This window comes from Erinaceus europaeus, unplaced genomic scaffold (genome assembly GCF_950295315.1).
Source record: "Erinaceus europaeus unplaced genomic scaffold, mEriEur2.1 scaffold_628, whole genome shotgun sequence".
Lineage (NCBI taxonomy): Eukaryota > Metazoa > Chordata > Mammalia > Eulipotyphla > Erinaceidae > Erinaceus > Erinaceus europaeus.
Window position 1 is genome coordinate 52,548 of NW_026647693.1, and position 18,001 is coordinate 70,548.

General features: G+C 43.0%; 1 protein-coding gene across 2 annotated transcripts in view; it reads right to left on the reverse strand.

Annotated features, from left to right (window-relative positions):
* Positions 1–17,666, reverse strand: part of SYN1 (synapsin I) — a 68,468-nt gene extending 50,802 nt beyond the window's left edge. For both annotated transcript variants that reach the window (XM_060184245.1, XM_060184244.1), the window contains exons 1-4: positions 17,597–17,666; positions 16,771–16,862; positions 10,362–10,518; positions 10,130–10,219 (exon numbers count right to left, since the gene is read on the reverse strand). In XM_060184245.1, the coding sequence (XP_060040228.1) occupies positions 10,130–10,219; positions 10,362–10,518; positions 16,771–16,805 (282 nt within the window). In that variant the 5' untranslated portion in view covers positions 16,806–16,862; positions 17,597–17,666. The remainder of the gene's footprint in view (positions 1–10,129; positions 10,220–10,361; positions 10,519–16,770; positions 16,863–17,596) is intronic.
* Positions 17,667–18,001: the final 335 nt, after the last annotated feature.

Here is an 18,001-nt window from a genome sequence, read left to right on the forward strand (position 1 = left end):
ATAGAAAAGTAGAGAGAAATCACTGAAGCCAAAAAATGGTTTTTTGAAAAGCTCAACAAAATTGCTAAACAAACTAAGAAAAAAAGAGAGAATTTTCTCTTTTGAAACCATGGATAAACAAAAATATGTAACAACTAGGGTTACAGAAATAAAAAGGATTATGAGAGTACTGCGAACAAGTGTATGCCCACAAATTAGAAAAAGCTAAACATAATAGGCAAATTCCTAGAAAGATGCAAACTGCCAAACTGCCTCAAGAAACTAGGAAAACTATGGAGTCGGGCGGTAGTGCAGCTGGTTAAGTGCATGAGGCGCAAAGCACAAGGACCAGTGTAAGGAAACCCGGTTCAAGCCCTCAGCTCCCCACCTGCAGGGGAATCGCTTCACAGGCGATGAAACATGTCTGTAGGTGTCTCTCTTTCTCTCCCCCTCTGTCTTCCTCTCCTCTCTCCATTTCTCTCTGTCTTATCTAGCAATAATGACATCAATAACAATAATAACTACAACAACAACAACAAAAAGGGCAATAAAAGGGAAAATAAATATTAAAAACAATTTAAAAAAAAGAAACGGAAAACTGGAATAGACCTATGGTAAATGAAGAGACTGAATGAGTAATAAATAAGACTTACTCCAAAGAAATGCTCTGGAACAGATGTCAGTGAATTTTATCAAACATAAATTAGCACCAATATTTTGCAAACTCATATCAAAAATAGAAGAGAGCATAGTTTAAATCATGTTATGTGGTTAGCATAACTCAGATAGCAAAACCAGATATAGACCAGGCTGGGGAGACAGCATAATGATTATGCAAAAAGACTTTCTTGCCTGAGGCATTGGAGGCCCCAGATTCAATCTTCAGCACAACCATAAGTCAGAGCTGAACTGTGCTCTGAGAGAGAGAGAGAGAGAGAGAGAGAGAGAGAGGAAGTAGCCAATATTTCTCAGGAATATAGAACAAATACCATAATTATCACTAAAAGGCTAATAAACTAAATCCCACAGCATATAAAAAGGATTGTAGTAGGGAGGCGGGCGGTAGCGCAATGGGTTAAGCACATATGCTGCAAAGTACAAGGACCAACATAAGGATCCCAGTTCGAGCCCCCGGCTCCCCACCTGCAGGGGAGTTGCTTCACAGGTGGTGAAGCAGGTCTGCAGGTGTCTAACTTTCTCTCCCCCTCTCTGTCTTCCCCTCCTCTCTCCATTTCTCTCTATCCTATCTAACAATGACAACATCAATAACAACAAGAATAATAACTACAAGAACAATGAAAAACAAGGGCAACAAAAGGGAAAATAAATAAATAATTTTTAAAAGGATTGTAGCGGTCCACAAGGTGGCACAGAGGGTAAAGCACTGGACTCTCAAGCATGAGGTCCTGAGTTCAATCCCTGGCAGCACATGTACAGAGTGATGTCTGGTTCTTTCTCTCTCCTCCTATCCTTCTCATTAATAAATAAAAAATATTTTAAAAGATTTTTTATTAATATTCATTTATTCCTTTTTGTTGTCATTGTTGTTTTATTGTTGTAGTTATTATTGTCCGGTTGGCATCAGCGATACCAGCACTCAAAGAATGTGGAATAGTGGCCAGGGAGGTGGTACAATGGGTAGAGTGTATGCTTTGAAAATCTTAGGTTTCAAGATTAAAAATTGTGGGGGAACCTTGCCCTCAATGTGGATCAACAACGGGAGAGAATGTTCCATCCTCCGAAGGGAGGCTGGACAACATACTCTATGTTCCACCCGAGGAAGATGGGTCCTGAAATTGGGGCAGCTTGGAACGTTCCTACTCATGACCACAGAATGTGAGCTCAGATCTACAGGGATGCAGAGGTCACATAGGCTCCTAAACTGAGTATGGGCCCCAGATCAGATCAAATGGATGGATTTACAGTCAACAATATTTATACACCTTTCCTATATTTGGGAGCTGTTCTCTTCCCTGATCCAGCTTTCTGGTCCTTCTGCCAGCCATGACATTATCTACCCAGACAATAACTTGGATCCACCTGCATATCAGATGTCAGGCTCAGGAAAAAAAAAAACTGGTATAGTTATGGGCTCTTTGGAATATAACTAAAATAAGACTACTAACTATCTACAAAATGGAGACTCTTCCCCCCCCCCCCCAACTCTTCATATGAACTATTCCAGCCTTTAGGTTCATGATTAGTCAGCAATTTGTTTGGCTTTGTATGTTAACTTTTTTTTCAGCCACCAGTTTCCAGATGCTGGCACGATGCCAACCTGACTTCCCTGGACAGACAACCCCACCAATGTGTTCTGGAACCTTGCTTCCCCAGAGCCCTGCCCCACTAGGGAAAGAGAGAGGCAGGCTGGGAGTATGGATCAACTTGCCAATGCCCATGTTCAGCAGGGAAGTGATTACAGAAGCCAGACCTTCCACCTTCTGCACCCCATAATGACCTTGGGTCCATACTCCCAGAGGGATAAACAATAGGAAAGCTATCAGGGGAGGGGATGGGATAAGGAGTTCTGGTGGTGGGAACTGTGTGGAGTTGTACCCCTCTTATCCTATGGTTTTGTCAGTGTGTCCTTTTTTAATTAATTTATTTATTATTGGATAGAGACAGAGAGAAATTGAGAAAGGAGGGGGAGATAGAGAGGGAGAGAGACAGAGAGATACCTGCAACACTGCTTCACCACTCATAAAGCTTTCCCCATGCAGATGGGGACCAGGAGCTTGAACCTGGATCCTTGCGTACTGTAATGTGTGCATTTAACCAGGTGCACCACTGCCTGGCCCCTGTCAGTGTTTCCTTTTTTTTTCCCCCAAATTATTTATTTTCCCTTTTGTTGCCCTTGTTGTCTTTTTATAGTTGTTGTAGTTATTGTTGTCGTAGCTGTTGGATAGGACAGAGAGAAATAGAGAGAGGAGGGGAAGACAGAGGGGGAGAGAAAGACACCTACAGACCTGCTTCACCACCTGTGAAGGGACTCCCCTGTAGGTGGGGAGCCGGGGCTCAAACCAGTATCTTTATGCTGGTCCTTGCGATTTGCGCCACCTGCACTTAACCCACTGCGCTACCGCCTGACTCCTCAGTGTTTCCTTTTTATAAATAAAAATTAAAAAGAAATAAAGAAAGAAGGCCAAGATGGAAAAAAATGGGGGGACTGGGTGGCAGTGTACTTGGTTGAACATACATGTTACCATCTTTAACTGGGTTCAAGCCCTTGGTCCCCACCAGTAGGGAAAGTTTCATGAACGATAAAGCAATGTTTCAGCTCTCTCACTCTCTCTCTCTCTCCTTTCATTCTCAATTTCTCTGCCCTATCAAATAAAAATAAATATATGTTTTTTAAAAATAGTCTTAAAAAGCGTGGAATTGTGATAAATTTGGTGTCCTGCAAATTAATTATTTGACCTTTATCTGTAAGCAAACCTAATTCATAGCAATGCTAACTAAAATTATTTTCTAACACACAAGTGGCCGGGAACCAAAGCATCACTCTTGACACATGTGATACTAGGGATTGAACTTGGGACCTCATACCTGTGAATCCAAAATCCTATCACTGCACAGTTCCCCCAGTTGCAACACTGTTAACTTTAAATTGTCTAGAGAATGCAATACTCGTATAACCCTCTAATGCTAATAGCAGTGTTTACTTAACCAAGCTTATTATATTGGGTCAATATTGACAGGCAGTCATAATGTAATTCACAGAACTGTTATTACTTTGTGCAAGTAAACATAGTTCATAACTTAAGTAAAGAGTTACGAAATTAGTTGCTAACTGGCAAGTTAGTAACAGTGATTCGGTCTTCATTTGTAATGAAAGTTTGATTCATAATTGTGGTACTTATCATTTATCTTAGTGATTGTTATTTTAACACTGGTCACTATTTATAATAGATTGAGAAGTTAACCATATAAATAATGATTTCCATTAATATTTATGAGATAATTCAAAACAGAGGTACTCACCATTTATAATTGAAATCTTAATTTGTAGCCCTGGTAATCGTTTGTAACAATATTTTGCAATATTTGGACTAAGTTTAATTTCTTTTAGGAATATTTTTATTTTTGGAAATTATTACTTAATTTACAACATAGGTACTAATCACTTATATCAATAACTTTAATTTGTAACATGAGTAATAAACTGTAATATTTATTATAATAGTTAATGATATTAGTAATGACTATATAATTTATATTATGAATCATACTATAATTCAACTTAGGCATTTATAATTTCTATATCAAAGCACAGATCAAAATATGAATAATAATTTCCAATAATAATGATAATCATCAATTATCATGGCCATTATTCAATTTCTATTAGAAAATATAATTTATAATACTGGTACATCATAACATATTAGTAGCAATGATTTGTAGCATTGGCAATAATTTATATTAGTTGTGATTATATTTCAGGATAATAGCAAACAGTTCAGTTTCTATTTGTAAGTAATTTATATAACATAGCTGCTGGTAATTTCTTCTTTTTTATTATTTTTATTGAATAAAGACAGCCAGAAACCAAGAGGGAAGGGGGAGTTAGAGAGAAGGAGAGACACCTGCAGCACTGCTTCACTACTTGCAAAGCTTTCCCACTGCAGGTGGGAACTGGGGGTTCAAACCCAGATCCTTGTGCACTGTAACATCACATGCACTCAACCAGGTGTGCCACCACCTAGCCCCTCTTTTCTTTTCTTCTCTTTTCTCTCCCTCCTCTCTTTCTTTCTTTCTTGCTTTCTTTCTTTCTTTCTTTCTTCCCTTCATTTAAATGGCACTGGGGAATGTACCGAAGCCCTTGCATTCATGCAATACCATTGAGTGGCCTCCCTGTCTTGCGTATTCATTTTTTTTGAGAAAGTGAAAGAAAAGAAATAGAGAGAGCCGGGCCCAGAAGGTGGCACAGTGGATGAGCTGTTGGACTCTCAAACATGAAGTCCTGAGTTTGATCCTCGCCATCAAATATGTCAGAGTAGCAGCAACAAATGTTGGAGAGGTTGTGGGGACAGAAGAACCCTCCTGCACTGCTGGTGGGGATGTAACTTGGTCCAAGCCCCTGTTGACAGCAGTCTGTAAAACTCTCAGAAGGCTACAAGTGGACCTACCCTATGATCCTGCAATTCCTGTCCTGGGAATACACCCTAAGGAAACAAACACAACCATCCAAAAAGATTTGTGTATACCTATGTTTATAGCAGCATAATTTGTAATAGCCAAAACCTGGAAGCAACGCAGCTGTCCAACAATAGATGAGTGGCTGAGAAAGTTGTGGTATATATACACAATGGAATACTACTCAGATATTAAGAATGGTGAATTCACCTTCTTTACCTCATCTTGGATGGAGCTTGAAGGAATCATGTCAAGTGAGGTAAGTAAGAAAGAGAAGGATGAATATTGGATGATTTTACTCACTGACAGAAGTTGAAAAACAAGAACAGAAGGGAAAACATAAAGCAGAAACTTAGACTGGAGTTTGTGTATTGCACCAAAGCAAAACTCTGGGGTGGGGGGGGGAGTTCAGGTCTTGAAATATATTGGCAGAGGAGGACCTAGTGGGGTTTGGATTGTTATGTGGAAATTGAGAAATGCTAAACATGTACAAATTGTATTAATCCCTCAATAAAGAGATTTTTAAAAATGTGCCAGAGTGATGCTCTGGTTTGTGCTCTCATTCTCTCTCTCTCCAATAAATAAAAAAAAAAAATCTCAAAAATAAAAAGAGTGGGGAGTCAGGCGGTAGCACAGCGGATTAAGCGCATGTGGCGCAAAGCACAAGGACCTGCATAAGGATCCTGGTTCAAGTCCCCGGCTCCCCACCTGCAGGGGAGTCACTTCACAGGCGGTGAAGCAGGTCTGCAGGTGTCTCTCTTTCTCTCCCCCTCTCTGTCTTCCCCTCCTCTCTCCATTTCTCTCTGTCCTATCTAACAACGATGACATCATCAACAACAACAACAATAACTACAACAACAATGAAAAACAACAAGGGCAACAAAAAAGAGAAAATAAATAAATATAAAAATAAAAATTAAATTAAATTAAAAAACCTACTGCCTAAGGTGATGGTACTAGGAGGTGGTGTTTAGGTTATAAGGTTGGGCCCCTCATGAATGGGATTAGTGCCCTTATAAAAGAGAACCAGGGTGGTCCAGGAGGTGGTGCAGTGGATAAAGCATCGGACTCTCAAGCATGAGGTTCTGAGTTCAATGCCCGGCAGTATATGTATGTACCAGAGTGATGTCTGGTTTTCTCTCTCTCCTACTGTGTTTCCCATTAATAAGTAAATAAAATATTTTAGAAAATAAAATAAAAGAGACCCAGGAAGTTTTTCCTCAAATGTGAGCACAGTTGGAAATTGTTAGTCTGCAGGCTAACAGAAAGTCTTCCCCACGGCCCATCCACGTCACCCCCTTGATCTTAAACTTCCAGCCTCCAGCAGTGTGATAATTTATAATAATAAGCAGAATAAATGGAGGTGGCACCTAACATCTATATATTTTATGTATGTATTTATGTATCTCTAAATTAATTATCAGTGTGAACTCAGTTATTAGTATGATTGTAATCTATTACTATTGGTATTTACTTTGATGCCCCAGTGATCCTACCGGCCACTGCAAGCCAGCTCTTGTCTGCCATTATGGTTGTACATGTCCTTACCTCATTATAGGGCATTTCAAGTTCACTTGCTTCTCTTGCTCCGGGTTCTCGTCCCAGGGACTGAGATTTAGAAACCAAGGTATGGTTCAGCGAGATAATTCTGCCTGTTAAGAGCACTAATGTGTATGCCTGGGGTCCCAGCAGTCCCAGGTTCAAGCCCCAACATCTGAGCTGAGCAGTGCACTGGTTCTCTCTTTTTCTCCCCGTTCTCTCATTCCCTCTCATAATAAATACATAAGTACATCTTAAAGGAAGGAAGGAAAGAAAGAAGAAAGAGAGAGAGAGAGAGAGAAAGAAACCAAGGGAGTCGGGCAATGGTACACCGGGTTAAGCGTACATAGCACTAAGCACAAGGACCCATGTAAGGAATCTGGTTTGATCCCCCAGATCTCCACCTACAGAGGGAACACTTCACAAGTGGTGAAGCAGGTCTTTAGGTGTCTCTCTTTCTCTCTCCCTCTCTATTTCCCCCTCCTCTCTCAATTTCTTTCTGTCCTATCAGATGAATGGGAAAAAATGGCTGGCAGGAGCAGTGGATTTGTAGTACCAGCATCGAGCCCTAGTGATAACCCTGAAGGCATAATGAAAAAGAAAAAAGACACCAAGCTATTTACACACATTAAAGTTTATAGTTTTTAAAAAATAACCTATTAATGATTTTTTAAACTCTATTAATGATTTTAATTTTATTCATTTATTCTGTTTAGAGACAGAAGCTGGGAGGGAAGGGGGAGATCAACACCTCCAGCACTGTGTCTCCACTCATGAAGTTTCCTTCTTGCAGGTGGGGACCAGGGGCTTGAACCAGGGTCCTTGTCACTATAATGTGTGCACTCAACCAGGTGTGCTACCACCTGGTCCCAGTCTATTATTATTGTTGTTGTTGTTATTGTTATTGTTATTATTTTGCGTCCAGGGTTATCGCTGGGGCTGGGTGCCTGCACCACGAATCCACTGCTCCTGGAGGTTGTTTTTTCCCTTTCGTTGCCCTTGTTGTTGTTGCTATTGCTGTTATTTCCATTGTTGTTGTTGGATAGGACAGAGAGAGATGGAGAGAGGAGGGGAAGACAGAGAGGGGGAGAGAAAGATAAGACACCTGCAGACCTGCTTCACCGCTGGTGAAGCAACCCCTCTGTAGGTGGGGAGCTGGGGGCTTGAACCAGGATCCTCATGCTGGTCCTTGCGCTTTGCGCCATGTGCGTTTAACCTGCTGTGCTACCTCCCGGCCCAATAATCTATTAATTTTTATCTTTAGTTTTGAGAGGGGAAGAGACAGATATTAGAACATTGCTTAGCTCTGACATATGTAGTGCTGAGGATTGAAGCTAGACTCTCACACATTCAAGTCCTATACTCTACCACTGAGCTATCTCCTTGGCCATTTTTTTATTTTTAAAAAATCAATTATTATTTTTTGTCATAATCTGGGGCTTCATCGCTCTGAACCACCTTTTTTTTTTAGGTAGAAAGAGAGACAGAGGGAGAGAGGGGAAAATACCACAGCACCAAAGAGGAAAATACCACAGCACCTCCACTGTGGTGGGGGTCGAGCTTGAGCCTTCATTGTGTGCATGGCAGAGCAAGCATGCTATCCAGGTGCGCTACTTGACTGGCCTCAAACTGGTCATTTTGATTACCAGTCCTCATTGGAAGCATGGGTGATCTTTATATCAGCAAGACAATGAGACAATGTTAATAACGATGGCTTCATTTTTGTATGAGAAGGTGTTGGATGATCCATTCTATCCTTTCTGCTTATTTATATTATTAAACAATTTCTTTTTTGTTTGTTTGTTTGCCACCAGGGTTATTTCTGAGGCTTCACACCTGCACAATTTCACTGTTCCTGGTGGACTTATTTTTTTCCTAGATAGAGGGTAAGAAAGAGAGAAGAGAAAGACAGAGAGACACCACAGCACTGCTCTACTGCACATGAACACCCCCCCCCCCGCAGATGCTCCCATACGGTGGGCAGGACACAAACCCAGATATTTGTCATCTCCCACTCCCCCAAAATAAAATTTCAATTCATCATAAATTATAGGTATTATAAGTGACGGTATCAATAGTTTTGTTTGGTAATCAATTGTGGCACGGCAGCCTTCTGCATAAGCAATTCTACTGCTCCCAAGATAATTTTTATTACTCTTTCATTTCTCTCTCTCTCTCTCTTAAATATTTCTACTTATTTATTATTGGATAGAGACAGAGGTAAATTGAGAGGGAAGGGGAATATAGAGAGAGAGGGGGAGGGAGAGAGAGAGGCCTACAGCCCTGCTTCACCACTTGTGAAGCTTTACTCTTACAGGAGAGACCAGTGCCTTTAACCCAGGGCCTTGTGCACTGTAATGTGTGCACTTAACCAGGTGCACCACTGCCTGCCCCCTTCTACACACACACACACACACACACACACACGCGCGCGCGCACACACACACACACACGCGCACACACACACACACACACACACACACACACACACACACGGAGAAAGAAAGAAGAATGAAGAGGAGGAGGAGGAGGGAGGGAAGGAGAGAGAGAGACAGAACACCTGGTTGAGCACACATGTTACAATGTGCAAGGACTCACGTTCAAGCTCCTGGTCCCCACCTGCAGAAGGAAAGCTTTGCGAATGGTGAAGGAGTGCTGCAGGTGTCTTTCTGTCTCTCTTCCTCTCTGTCTCATCCTCTCCTCTCAAATTATCTGTCTCTATCCAATAATAAATTAATTAATTAAATTCAGTTTTAAAAAGAAAAGATAGAGTGAAGGAAGTCCAATAGACTGTTGTAAAGTAATTTTGTCACTGGTGGTCAAGATGCAGTAACATATTTTGAAGAAATATGATAATGAACTCTTTTCTTTATTGGGGGGGTTAATGGTTTACAGTCAACAGTAAAATATAGTAATCTGTACATGTGTAACATTTCTCAGTTTTCCACATAACAATTCAACCCCCTCTGCCATCATGTTCCAGGACCTGAACCCTTCCCCCCCACCCCAGAGTCTTGTACAATACACCACAATTGTGGTGCAATGCACCACAACTTCTTTTTTTAATTGAGAGAGAGAGAGAGAAAGAAAAAAAGAAAGAAAGAAAGAAAGAAAGAAAGAAAGAAAGAAAGAAAGAAAGGGAGAAATACTCCAGCACTGCTTCACTGTGGAGCTTCCCCCAATGCTTGTGCCATGAAGCTCCCGTGTGGTGTCAGGATCCAAACCCAGGGCTTTGTGCTTGGCCCAATGTCAACCCTACAAGGTGAGCTGTGCCCCCCGCCCCAGGGGGGGGCTGGATCAGTGATGGAAATCACACTTAGAGCCACGAAAATTAGTCCATGGTCCAAGTAAACTATCAGGAAGCAGATGGGCCCTCCCAACGCATGTGCGGCTGAGTGCTGACAGTCTTTCCTGAGGCCACTGAAACAGACGCGAGGTCATTCCCACCTGCCCACTCTCCCTGCCAGAGACTCACCATTTCTTTGTGGTTGGGGTAGAAGGTCTGGTCGATCAGAGGGAACTCCTCCGTTCCCAGTTTCTTGTGCAGTCGAACCATCTGGGCAAACTGGAGGAGCCAGGAGAGAGTGGGTGTCAGCAAGCCCCCCTCCTGCCACAACTTCTTCCTTTCTGCAGCCCTACTCCCCAGTTGCTGAGTGCTTTTAAGCTCCCCCCCCTGTTCATGCAGGAGTGGGACCGTGGCCACTCACCACCCAGGGCTTGTCGCAGAAGTTGTAGACAGAGTGCAGCGAGTTGATGCTGGGGATGCCAGCGTACTGCAGCCCGATGACCAGGCTGCGGTAGTCCCCGTTCCGTGCCATGCTGAAGGCGTGCTGGCGGATCAGCACAAAGTCAGGTTTCAGCGACCTGCAGGGGGCAGGGGGAGAAACAGGGTGCTCAGTGACCCTCCCCTGAGATTCCCACCACTCTCAGAACAAAAGACAAGTTCTAAATCTACATGGTGTCAAAATACTGACAAGTGACTTTTTTTTTTTTAGAGAGATAGGGAGAGTGTTCCGGGAGGTGGCGCAGAGGATATATGTCACTGACCTATCAAGCTTGAAGTCCTGAGTTCAGTCCCCAGCAGCACATGTGCCAGAGTCATGTCCAAGAGGTTCTTTCTCTTCTCCTATAGTTCTCATTACTAAGTAAATAAAATCTTTTGAGAGAGAGAGAGAAAGGGGAAGAGAAAGAGGAGAGACACCTGCAGCCCTGCTCCACCACTTGTGAAGCCTCCCCCCTTGCAGGTGGGGACCAGGGGTTTGGACGCAGGTCTTTGTGCATAGTAACATGTGTGCCCAACTGGGTGTGCTATAACTTTAGCCCCCTAAGTGACTTCTCTTATAAAGAGTTGTATTTATTCATTGATTGGGGAGGAAGAGAGAACCAGGACATCCCTCTGGCACATGCGATGCCAGGGCTCGGACTTGGTATCTCTTGCTTCACAGTCCAATGTTCCAGCCACTGTATCACACCAAATGGCTTGCAAAGTTGGTTCTTTTATTTTTCTTTATTGTTGTTGTAGTTACTGTTGTTGTTGTTATTGATGTTGTCGTTGTTGGATAGGACAGCGAGAAATGGAGAGAGGAGGGGAAGACAGAGAGGGGGAAAGATAAGACACCTGTAGACCTGCTTCACTGCCTGTGAAGCGACTCCCCTGCAGGTGGCAAGCCGGGGTCCGGGATCCTTACGCCGGTCCTTGTGGTTCGCAAAGTTGTTTCTTACCTGGACCCATGTGCATAAGCTGTCCCCTCTGCTCCAGGAATCCTCGATAAACTTCCCCATCTTGGGACACCCACCCTTACCCACTTAGAGAGAAAGAGAGAGAGAGAGAAGGAGAGACACTACAGCTCTGCTCCACAACTCATGAAGCTTCTTCATTCGGGTGTTCCCAGGTTGTTACTGGGGGATTTGAACCTTGATCCTTGAGCATGGTGAAAGTGTGCACCTAACCGTGCTTTTACATCACACTCAGAAACACACTCTCCTTCATCCCCTGCACACAAATATGTGCGCCCAACTCCAGCTGCTTCCAGTACTGCTATTGTCATTTTCAGAGGCTACCTAAGAAACTCATCACTTCTCTAAGAAGAGAGATTTACCTAATTGCAAATCTTAGGAACTTTGAAAGTAGGGGTTTTTTTGTTTGTTTTTTTTTTCTTTTGTTTTGTTTTTGCTAACACTGAAACAGGAATAGACATTTAAAACAGTTTACGTAGAACTTAACTTGTTTAAAACAGTTACGTAGAACTTAACTTGCTGTTGAAAAACAGAAATGAGTGGTCTGGGAGGTGGTACAGTGGATAAAGCATTGGATTCTCAGCCATGAGGTCCTGAGTTCAATCTCTGGCAGCACATGTACCAGAGTGATGTCTGGTTCTTTCTCTCTCTCCTATCTTTCTCACGAGTAAATAAGTAAATTCTTAAAAAAGAAAAGAAAAACAGAAATGAATTTTAGTCACACTGAAATTTTCCTTATTTATTTATTTATTTATTTTTATTTTATTCCCAGGCTTATCACTGGGGCTCAGTGCCTGCATGTTGAATTCTTCCCATTTTTAATTAATTATTTAATTAATTAATGTCGAATTCTTCCCATTTTACTTAATAAATTCATTAATTTTTCTGCTTCCAAGGTTATTGCTGGGGTTCGGTGCCTGCACTACAAATCTGGAGGTGATTTCCTCCATTTTATTACCTTTATTGTTATTGTTATTTTTGCTATTGTTGCCATTGCTGTTTTTGTTGTTGGATGGGACAAAGAGAAATGGAGAGAGGATGGGAAGACAGAGAGGAGGAGAGCAAGATAAACACCTGCAGACCTGCTTCTTCACCTGGGAAGCGACCCCCTTGCAGGTGGGGGAGCCATGGTGGGGGGGGATGGAACCGGAATCCTTACACTGCTCCTTGCACTTCGCACCATGTGTGCTTTAACCATCCAACCCCCCTAATTCTCTTTATTTTTATTTTTTTTTGATAGGACAGAGAGAAAATGAGGGAGGACAGAGAGAGAAATGGACAGACAACTGCAGTATTTTGCTTTACTGCTCCTGAAGCATCCCTTAACCACCTTCCATCCCTCCACACTAAAATCCTTGTTTTATTGTTGTGGTTATTATTGTTGTTGTTGTCAGTGATGTCGTTGTTGTTGGATAGGACAGAGAGAAATGGAGGGAGGAGGGGAAGACAGAGAGGGGGAGAAACACTTAAACCTGTATCTTAAACTTTAAGATTTTTTTATTTATTTACTGGATAGTGACAGAGAGAAATTGACTGCTGAGAGGGAGACAGAGAGAGAGAGATACAGAGAGACACCTGAAGCCCTGCTTCACCACTCATGAAGCTTTCCCCCTGCAGGTGGGGACTGGGGGCTTGAACCTGGGTCCTTGTGCACTGTAATGTATGCACTTAACCAGGGGTGTCACCGCCTGGCCCCATCTTAAACTTCTTATACACTGCTTATTTATTTACTTTGGATACACACAGAGGGAAACTGAGAAGTAACGGGGGGATATGGAGACAAAGAGAGGCACCTGCAGCACTATTTCACTGTTCGTGAAGCTTTTCTCCTACAGGAAGGGGCTTGAACCTGGATCTTGGAGCATTGCAATGTGTGTACTCAACTGGGTGTGCCACCAGTAGGCCCAAAGCACTGCTCAGCTCTGGCTAATGGGGGTGTGGGAGATTGAATCTGGGGCTCTGGGACCTCAGACTTGAGTCTTTTTGCATAATCATTATACCATGTTCTCCCTCCCTCTCCCTCTCTCTCTTCCTCTCTCGATAGTTTATTTATCTGATAGAGACAGAGAAATTAAGAAGAAAGGAGAAGAGAAAGAGACAGCTGTAGCATTGTTTCATCGCTTGAGAAGCTTTCCCCCTTCAGGTGGGGACCAGGGGCTTGAACCCGGCTCCTTGACCATTGTAATAGGTGTGCCACTGCCTGTCCCCCATTCTATCTCTATCTGAAAAATCAAGCATCTATCATAATTACTATTTCTCTTTTATGTGATGGGGATATTTAAGATCGAGTCCCTTAGTTGTCCGTATTTACTATGCTGTGCATTAGATACCAAAGACTTATTTCTTTATTGTTGCCAGGGTTTTTCTGGGGCTGTGTGTCTACACTACTGCACCACTCCTGTTTTTTTTTAATGTTTTTTTTTCTTCAGAGGTGAATGAAGGTGAAAGATTGAGAGGGAGCCAGATATAGAGAGAAGGAGAGATAACATAGCACCACTCCACTGCTCATGAATTTTGCCCTTTGTGTATTGATCCACGGTGGTGCCTGGGGGCTCGAACCCAGATCCCCATGCATGGTAAATAGTGTGTTCTACCAAGTGACTTATCTCCCAGCCCCCCCCTTAGACTTATTTATGTGCCAGTTACAAATATGTGCCTTTAAATATCTCTCCTAGTCTCCCATCTCCACTCCTAGCCCCTAGGAACCATTTTACTGTGTGTGATTGTGTGTTTTTTTTTTTCTTTAATGAGCTAGGGATTATTTAGATGCCGCATGTAAATAATATCCTACAGTAAATCTAGCTCCTAAATAACATCGTCACATTCAACACTGTTGTGTTACAATGTTGATGCAGACAAAAATTACATCCTGGGAGTCGGGCTGTAGCGCAGCGGGTTAAGCGCAGGTGGCGCAAAGCACAAGGACCGGCATAAGGATCCCGGTTCGGACCCCCGCTCCCCACCTGCAGGGGAGTCGCTTCACAGGTGGTGAAGTAGGTCTGCAGGTGTCTATCTTTCTCTCCTCCTCTCTGTCTTCCCCTCCTCTCTCCATTTCTCTCTGTCCTATTCAACAATGACAACAACAATAATAATAACTACAACAATAAAAAACAAGGGCAACAAAAGGGAATAAATAAATAATAAAATAAATATTAAAAAAAGAGAAAAAAAACTTTAAAAAAAGGGAATAAAAAAAAATTACATCCTGAGGCCTTGGAATAGCATAATGGCTCTGCAAAAACACTTTCATGCCTGAGGTTCCAAGGTCCCAGGTTCAATCTCCAGCACCACCATAAGCCAGAGCCAAGCAGTGCTCTGGCACAGTAAATAAATGAATAGCCATCTTGAATAGTGCATTGCTTTGCCATGTGTGCAAACCAGGTTTAAGCCTGACCCCCACCACGCTGGAGGAAGTTTTGATGCTGTGATCGCCTTCACTCTCTCTCTCTACCTCTTTGTCTGTCTCTGTCTCTTATTTATTTATTTGTTATTGAATAAAAACAGAGAGAAACTGAGAGGGAAGGAGGAGATAGAGAGGGAGAGAGGCACAGAGAGACACCTGCAGTCCTGCTTCACCACTTGTGAAGCTTTCCTCCTGTAGGTGGGGACCAGGGACTTGAACCTGGATCCTTGTGATCCTTGTGTGCACTTAATCAGCTGTGCCACCACCTGATCCCTCTATGTCTCTCTCTCTCTCTCTCACCCTGGCTACTTTGATGAAGTCACAGTTATTGGTTGCTTCCATCTTGGGACAGCCCGCTGTCACCTTGTGGTGGTGGTGGTGGGAGGCAGGGGTGGATTTTTAAAGCTTCATTTTATTTTATTTTGTTTCATTTTTGATAGAGACAGAAATAGAGGGGGAATAGAGAGGGATCAAGAGAGACCTGCAGCACTGCTCCACTGCTCATGAAGCTTCCTCCTCTGCAGTTTGGGGACTGAGGGTTCAAACCCAGGTTCTCACACATGGTGACTTGTACGCTCCACCAGGCATGCCCTACCTGGCTCCCTGAAGTGGATTTCTTCTCCTGTACCACTGGTCCTCTTCCTTCCGCAAAGAAATCCCTGTTGCTTACAACTTTCCATCTCGTGACTATAATCTTCCCTTCGAGAAGGCAAAGAACCAAGAGAGGATGCAATCTTCCAGAATGGCCTCCTCATGGGACCAAACCAGCTGTGGCCTAGCTTTTGGTGTGCACATATGACCAATTAAGACGGTGGCTCCAGCTGGGGAGAGAGATTCCAACCCCTGCATGGCTCACACCAAAGCAGAGCTCTCTCTCCCATTCTCATCTCTCAGAACAATGACAAAATAATGCAGCTTAGAAGCTGACGCAGTGGATAGAATGATGGCTCCCTAGGCATGGGGTCCCAAGTTCAATTCCTGGTAAATGCATGTGCTAGAGTGATACTCTTGTTCTTGTTCTCTCTCCTTCCCTTTCCCATAAATAAATAAATAAACAAACAAACAAGGAGGTGGGTGGCGGTCACCTGGTAGAGTAGACATGCTACCATGCACAAGTACCCGGTTTTAATTCCCAGGTCTCCACTTGCAGGGGAAATGCCTCACAAGTGGTGAAACAGTGCTCCATTGTCCCTCCTTCTCTTCTTTCTCCTTCTCCTCCTCCTCCTCTTCATCTCTGTCTCTCTTTCCATATTCATCTCTCTGTCTCTCATTCTCTATGAAAAAAAAAGAAAAAATGGCTACTGGGAGCAACGGAGTGGTGTAGGTACTGAGCCTCAGTGACAACCCTCACAGCCAAAGTACACGTATAAATAAATATCTGAAATATAAGTATTTACTTATTTATTTTTAATATTTTATTTATTAATGAAGGCGATAGAATGAGAGAGGGAAAAAGAACCAGATATCACTCTGGCACATGTGCTCACAGGGATAGAACTCAGGACCTTATGCATGAGAATCCAACACTTTAGCCACTGAGCTACCTCCTGGACCACTGAAATATAAACAGTCATAATTCACTGCTTTGCAATTTGCATGACTCGGGTTTGACCCCCAGTCCCATCTGCTCCGAAGGAAGCTTCAGTGCTATTGTCTTTGTGATTCTGTTTCTATCCAAAATCAAAAGGAAGCAGACGTATTTCTCAAAGGAATAATTTTTTTTAATGATAGTTATTTGAGGATCTGCTTTCATTACGTGTCATTTCACTGTGGCTACAGCTTCTAAGGACCTATTAGTGATATTCGGTGAACACCAACTATATTTGTCTTCCTCTGTGTTACTTCTCTCACTTAATGTGGCCTCAAGGTCAACCCTTGTTTTCACAAGTACCCGACTTTGCTTTTCTCTCTGAATAACACTGTGCCATCTTTATGCCTCTCTCCCAATACCAACCAAACACCCTTCTCATACTTACCGCACAACCTTCACCCCATTCCGGAGAACTTCCATGTCCACAGAGAACCCTCCATTGGCATGAGCCACCAGATTGAGATCAGAGAATTCCGCCTGAGAAGGGGGGAAAAAATAGAAAAGGTTAAAAAAGCAGTGTGAGGCTTTGCTATGCAGGTGACCCAGGTTCAAGCCCAGCACATTGAAAGAATCTTCTTTGCTGTGGTCTCTCTCCTTCCTTGTCTCGATCCTTAAAAAAAAAAAAATAGGACGCCTCAATCACATAAGAAAATGACCAGGGCCAGGACCAGTGGTGCGCCTGATAAAGCACACGTTACTATGAGCAAAGACCCGGGTTCAAGATCCTGGTCCCAATTGTTAGGAGGGAAGTTTCATGAGTAGTGAAACAGGTCTACAGGTCTCTCTCAATTTTATTTTTTATGTTGATACTTGATAGCACAGAGAGAAACTGAGAGGGGGAGGGAGAGAGAAAGAGAGACACCTGCAGACCTGCTTCACCACTTGTGAAGTTTCCCTCCCACAGGTGGGAACTTGGGCCTTGAACTTGGGTACTTGTGCATGGCAGTGTGTGTGTGTGTGTGTGTGTGTGTGTGTGTGTGTGTGTGTTCAACAAAGTATTTCACACCCAGGCCCTCTCTCTCCCTATCTCTCCTCCCTTCTCAATTTATCTCTGCCTCTATCCAATTAAAAAATAGGAAGGAAGGAAGAAGGAAAGGGAAGGGGAGAAAGAAGGAAAAAAGAGAAAGAAATAGAAGAATAGGAAGAGAGAGAGACCCCACTTCGTTTGCAGTTGGGATGCTTAGCCCCTGGGTCCACCTACCCCAACTCACCTGTTCTACTTTAATGTCCACTTCTCCATGGATCTTTTTCCCTTTGAAGTATTTTGCCCTGCGGATGAGAGAAGCAGAGCACACTGGTCATTCCCCAGCCCTCAGGAAGATAAAACCCAGGCCAGTCCTTTGACCCCTCTAGCTTTTCCATTATTGAATCGCTTTGAAAAACTCAAGAGCGCTGCATGAACAATTAAGTCTCCCATCCTCACAGAGGATCCTGTGCAAATGTCAGGAAAGCCATTCCAACCAGTAAACCAAGAAGTCCTTAAGCCTTGGGCGAGCAGGCAACTCCCAAAGTGTGGTCTACTCATCATACTAGGAACACAAGTGAATGTACCAATGGGGAGTGCTTTGTGGCGTACAGTGCTGAGATTACAGAGGCTGGAAAATGGCAGGGAACCT